This window comes from Labeo rohita, chromosome 1 (genome assembly GCF_022985175.1).
Source record: "Labeo rohita strain BAU-BD-2019 chromosome 1, IGBB_LRoh.1.0, whole genome shotgun sequence".
In the NCBI taxonomy this organism is placed as follows: Eukaryota; Metazoa; Chordata; class Actinopteri; order Cypriniformes; family Cyprinidae; genus Labeo; species Labeo rohita.
The window spans coordinates 41,732,154-41,738,153 of NC_066869.1; the positions used below are offsets into that span (position 1 = coordinate 41,732,154).

General features: G+C 32.1%; 1 protein-coding gene across 10 annotated transcripts in view; it reads left to right on the forward strand.

Moving 5' to 3' along the window:
* dmd (dystrophin) overlaps window positions 1-5,798 on the forward strand; it is a 135,993-nt gene extending 130,195 nt beyond the window's left edge. For 4 of the 10 annotated variants that reach the window (XR_007827477.1, XM_051106544.1, XM_051106553.1 and 1 more), the window contains 3 exons: window positions 2,303-2,395; window positions 3,292-3,317; window positions 4,980-5,798. Coding sequence is in view for 9 of the 10 variants with exons in the window: in XM_051106544.1 (XP_050962501.1) it covers window positions 2,303-2,395; window positions 3,292-3,314 (116 nt within the window). In the remaining variant the exon portion in view is untranslated. The remainder of the gene's footprint in view (window positions 1-2,302; window positions 2,396-3,291; window positions 3,318-4,979) is intronic. The other 6 variants (XM_051106519.1, XM_051106525.1, XM_051106572.1 and 3 more) reach the window with 2 other exon arrangements.
* Window positions 5,799-6,000: the final 202 nt, after the last annotated feature.

Genomic DNA, 6,000 nt, shown 5'->3' on the forward strand with positions numbered 1-6,000 from the left:
TTGTAAGAAAGTCCAAATTGTGAGATTAAAAAAATATATTTTTTAATTCCTTGGCAGAAGCAGTCTTCCCAGAAATGTACACGTAGACAGTTATGTAAACACATATGTTATTATTAATTCAAGTAATAGGCAACACGTTGTCTTCCATTTTGGTGTTCCTTGAATTTTTCTGTGTACCAGTAAAAGCTGGTCAATAATGCAAATCCTTCTATCTGCCCACTATATTAATTCATTTCTTAATTTGTCTGGTTAACTGACATGCATAGTAATTATTATGTTTAATAACTGTACTTGTAAAGCTTTCATTGTATGACTTGGCTTGAAGCCCAGGCTGGTTTCAGCAAAAGATTTTCAGAACGGATAAAAAGAGGCAATGTTCTTATCTGTGCCAAACAAAAAGGAACACAGGGAGCCTTTATTCATGTATGAATACAAAAGAAGTGTTTTTGCCCTTATTGCTAGCCATCGTCTTATTTGTTGTCTTCACTTTTGAAGAAAACGCACAGTCCAGCAAAGTTCTGACAAAATTGGGTGTACTTCAGTATTTGAAGAATGAACACCAATCATTTTATAAGTGCAGTTTGACATTTATGATTCAGGTCATCTATAATGCCTTCCTATAGCGTACTCACTGCTTTTACTTATTTTTAGAGGGGGAAAAAAAGATATGTCTTTTATTCAAAATAGTTCATTTGTTCAGATGAAAAACTCACCGTGCACATAGTTTTTTTTTATCATCTTTATCCATCTATCTATCTGTATAATATATTTATATGGAACTGAAATTTATATTTATACATGCCATTAGTGCTATTTTTCAATATAAATTTTACTCAAATTATGAAGAAGATTGAGTGGGGTGAATACAAGTTGGGAATTTTCTGATTTTTATACAATTGTGAAATTATGTCTTTTTAAAATAATATATTTATATGTTTGTGATATTGAGATTATGGAGGACCTGGGTAGTTGACATTAAACGTGTCATCAGTGTTTTCATGTGCTTGCTAATACATCTAATACTTTCACACAACATTTTTTTGTTTCATAATTATTGTCTGATTAGTATACATTCCATTTTAATGATTTTTACGCTGTATGGATCATTTACTGCTTGTGTTCATCATACCACAAGACCATTTAAATAAACTGCAAGCATAAGGGGCAAAAAAATGCAAAAATAAGGCAATTACAGCACCTTGAATTTGACTTTTTTAACATTTTTTTTCAAATCCTTTTCAATTTTATATGAACATCAATGTTAGTTAATGTTTTGTTTGTATAGCTGTTCAATATTTTGTACAGTTGTTGGTTATGTGTAACTAAAACCAGACCATCAGTTTATTTTTAGAATCATTCTTGTTGTGACAACTTTGATTCTAATGCACATAATGTAATTTTTTTCTTCACATTTTGAAAGAAGTTTGTTTTATAATGGCTTTCTTTGATTTATTACATGAGCCTAACATAACACTTTGTCTTTGACAAAAAGTTGGATCTGTCAGTGTTTTATTGCTGTTTTTATTGTTGCTTAATTTATTACTTAATTTGTTATACTCACTGTGAAATATATATGATTGTGACATAATACATAAAGAGATCTTTAATTTTCTTGACAAAAAGACACAAACTAAATAGCTTTTGTAAAGATCATATATTATTATATTATGTATATATTTTTGATTTTATTGTTTTTTTCCTCCTTTTTTCTTCTTGTTTTACTTTGGCCAGAGTTCTGTTTGAATGTAAATTTGACTTTTATTGAGTTAAACTTGACTGCTTTAATGCTTGTTTCTTCTCATTTTACATACTGTTGGCTCCAAAAGTCTGAGACAACATTTAAAATCAGGGGTTTTATTTAAGCCTTCAAGTTCGCATTTTTATTTAAGCATTTATATTATGAATATATATACTGAATGAGATTATACATCATTTCTAAATCTTTAATCAAATTTGTAACATTGATCATTTGAACTCTACAGATAGATATTTTTGCTTCCATTTAATGTATATAATGCATTCGCAAATCTTTCTGGATTTCATTTGATAGTTGTAATGAAAATGTTTTAGCAAAACAAAATGTCGAATGGAAACATTTTTACTAGTGCTCTCAGACTATTGGACTGTATTAAAACTGTATATGAGAGTCCTCAACATCACCTTCAGTATTATCCTCTGAGTCAATAATACAGGCAGCAAACAGTGTCTCTGTTTGAACATGAAATGTCATGGGCGGCAGGACAACATCCAGGGTTTTAAGGTCACTTCTCAGTTGTAATTGGTTCACCGCTGTGTGTTTCAGGTGATGATGAGCTGTCCAGTCCCTCCCAGGATGCAAGCACTGGATTAGAGGACGTCATCGAGCAGCTCAACAATTCCTTCCCTCACAGCCAAGGTGAGAATCCAGCTACACTGTCTGGTACAAACACTTCTGTTAATCCAGCAAACTGATGCAGATACTCTCAAACTGACCTTTATTTTGGCCTTTTTTTATTTTTGCGTTCTTATGTGCTCCAATACCAAAAGAAAAATCCACAATAGGGCTTCTATGACTTTTCAAAAGAGGAAAAAAAAAAAAGTATGTTGGTCAGAAGAGAGAAAAATGTCAAATTTGTTGCTACACTCTAAGCCGTTGTATTACAAACACCCACACTAGTTAACTAGTTTTCTGTAAAATAACAACTTTGCAAGGTTAAACCTGGAAACGGGTCATCACAGTCTGTGAATGCATTTCATGTATTGCAGTGGTTTAAGGTGCCAGTAATTGCAGATTGATGGTCATTTTAAGATATCAGTAATTTTTTAATCAATTTCTCTGACCCAGTGCTTTTCTACTCTTTGCATGATTCAATTGTTAAATTACACTATTTCTTTCATTTCTACTTCCTGCTGGAAATGCATGATGTGGACTTTTTTTTTTTTAGTGTAATTAAATATGACTTTTAGTTGAGTCTTCAACTGTAAATAATCAAAACTTAAAAACAAAAAAAAATTATTAACATCAATGTACATTCTTCTGCTGTTTCTCTTTTTAACAGTGACTCTTAACAGGATATGCATTGTGAGAAGCACAGAATTACATATGCATAACAATCCAAAAAATGTATTGTTTATTTGATTAAAACATTAAACACCAGGACTGTATCAATACTAGTCATATATGAATCTCTAACTTGTCCTGTTGCATTCATTGTGCTTACAGTACAAATCCTGTTTAGAGTCAGTCTCACTGCCTATCCTTATTCCAACTTTACTGATTTCTCTTATTTCCTGTTTTCCTCTGTGTCTAAGGAGGTGGACGGCTAAACCCATGAGAGGTTAGTATTGTTACTAACCCTTTACTTTTTTTTTTTTTTTTTCCCCACTCTTTTCTGGCCTTACTTATCTACTTTACACTGATTTGATGTCTCTCATGCTCTCTCAGTCTGCATTTGTGACCCTGGACCACAAAACCAGTCTTAAGTAGCACAGGTACCATTGTAGCAATAGCCAACAATACATTGTATGGGTCAAAATTATTAATTTTTTCTTTTATGCCAAATCATTAGGACATTAAGTAAAAATCATGTTCCATGAAGATATATTTTAAATTTCCTACTGTAAATATATCAAAACCTAATGTTTGATTAGTAATGTGCATTGCTAAGAACTTAATTTGGACAACTTTAAAGGCGATTTTCTCAATATTTTGTTTTTTTTCCACCCTCAGATTCCAGATTTTCACATAGTTGTATCTTGGCCAAATATTTAATGCATCAATGGAAAGCTAAATTTAAATCTCAGTTTAAAAAAAAAAAAAAAATGACCCTTACGACTGGTTTTGTGGTCCAGGGTCACATTTAGTTAAACAAAAAAAAAAAAAAAGTGACCTTGTGAAACATTATTACAGTTTATTAAAACTGTTGCTAAAGAAATTGTTTTTTATGTTAAACATTTCAGGATTTTTCTACATATAATGGACTGATGCGGTGTCCCGAGTTTGAACTTCCAAAATGCTTTTTAAATGTGGCTTCAAATGATCCCAAATGCGGTTGTAAATGATCCCAGCTGAGGAAGAAGGGTCTTATCTAGTGTAATGATTGTTTTTTTGCATTAAAAAAATACAGTTTAAATACTTTTTATTCTCAAACACTCGTCTTATCTTGCTCTCCCTGAACTCTGTATATTCTGACTTAAGACAGTTAGGGTATGTTGAAAAACTCCAATCGTATTTTCTCCCTCAACTTCAAAAATCATTTCAAAATCATCCTACATCACTGCAGAAGCATGACCCAGTCACTGCAAAGTGAACATGCAAAGAAGATCAAACACCCTTAACCAAAAAGGTAAAACAGCAAAAGAAGACGATTTTAAAGTTGAGGGAGAACATGAGATGGGAGTTTTTTAACTGTCATGAACCAGAAAAAAACAGTTCAGGCAGTCAGGAAGTGAGACAAGGCGAGCGTTTGACATTAAAAAGTATATCAATTGTATTATTTTTATAAAAGAAAACCGATCATTTAGCTAGATAAGACCCTTCATCCTTGGCTGGGATCATTTACAACTGCATTTGGGATCGTTTGAATCCGCATTTAAACTGCATTTTGGAAGTTCAAAATCGGGGCACCATAGCAGTCCACTATACGGAGAAAAAACCTGAAATGTTTCCCTCCAAAAACAATTTATTTATGGCTAAAGAAAGAAAGACATGAACATCTTGGATGACAAAGGGTGACTGCATTATCTGTCCATTTTTTGTTCTGGAAGTGAACTTTTTTAAATAACTGTCCTCAGAAGGTTGGGTTAAACATTTAACCAAACCGCTGGTTCAAAACAACTCAATCACTGGGTTTTGCCATATTTCACCCAGTGCTGTGTTGTTTTTTGACCCAGCATTTTTAGAGTGTAGAGATGTATATGTAGCAGTACTGCATATTGTTTTTAGTGCAAGATTGCATGTTCAGACACTGACATCAGATTTTGTTTTTCATCTCCCGCAGGTCCTAATGTGGGAAGTCTTTTCCACATGGTTGATAACATTGGACATGCCATGGAGTCGTTGGTTAATGTAATAACTGAGGAGCAGGATTTAGACTGAAGATGTCTTCTCCTAGTTGCATGCTTTTGTAGTGTCAACAACTGGACAGGATATGTTTACAATGGGAATATAAATAAAAATCTATTTTTCTGAAGGATCGCGGTTCCACATTGTAGATTTGATCTTTAGTAGTTTCAGTAGTTTCTTACAGCGAGTCTAGAATTGTTTATTAATAAAAAAACGGTTTTTAAACTTCTATGCAATTGTACAAAGATAGAACGACAGGTGTGTGATAACATGTAACATTGCGTGCCATGTCTTTGTACAGAGTGGAGCGCATTTTAAAAAAAGTGTTTTATCTAAATGGGTGACGGAGTATACGCAGGGGTGCTTTATCAACTAATTTTGTTTGTAACAAAATAACAAATGCATATTAAAAGGCAAGCCCGTTATACTTGTGCGTGTGCGAAAGAGTGTGTTTGAAACACGTCTGTGTGTCTGTATGTTTTTCTGTATGTAACCCGTCTTATTCAACTACTGCAAAGAAAACACATTTGTGATGATTTTTTTTTTTTTTTTATTAAAGACATCCTGATTAAGGTTAAATACCGTCTACCTCACAGAAATTCCCTTTCTTCATACTCTGTCTGTGCTTATTAATGGAGCAATAAAAATCATGATCATAATATTTATATATTAATGACAGCCCTTAGGAGATTTTATTTTTTTTTTTCTTTATGGAAGCTTGTTTCCACAACTGGGAAAAAAAAAAAAAAAATACTCATTTGTTTATATATATATATATATATATATATATATATATATATATATATATATATATATATTTTCATAATTCTGATATATTCATAATTCTTTCTTCTAAATTTTCTTGCAATTCTGAGTTTATATCTGTGACACAAATGCACAATTGCAAGAAAAAACTAAATTGTGAGATAAAAAATTAAAATTACCTTCTTTTTTTT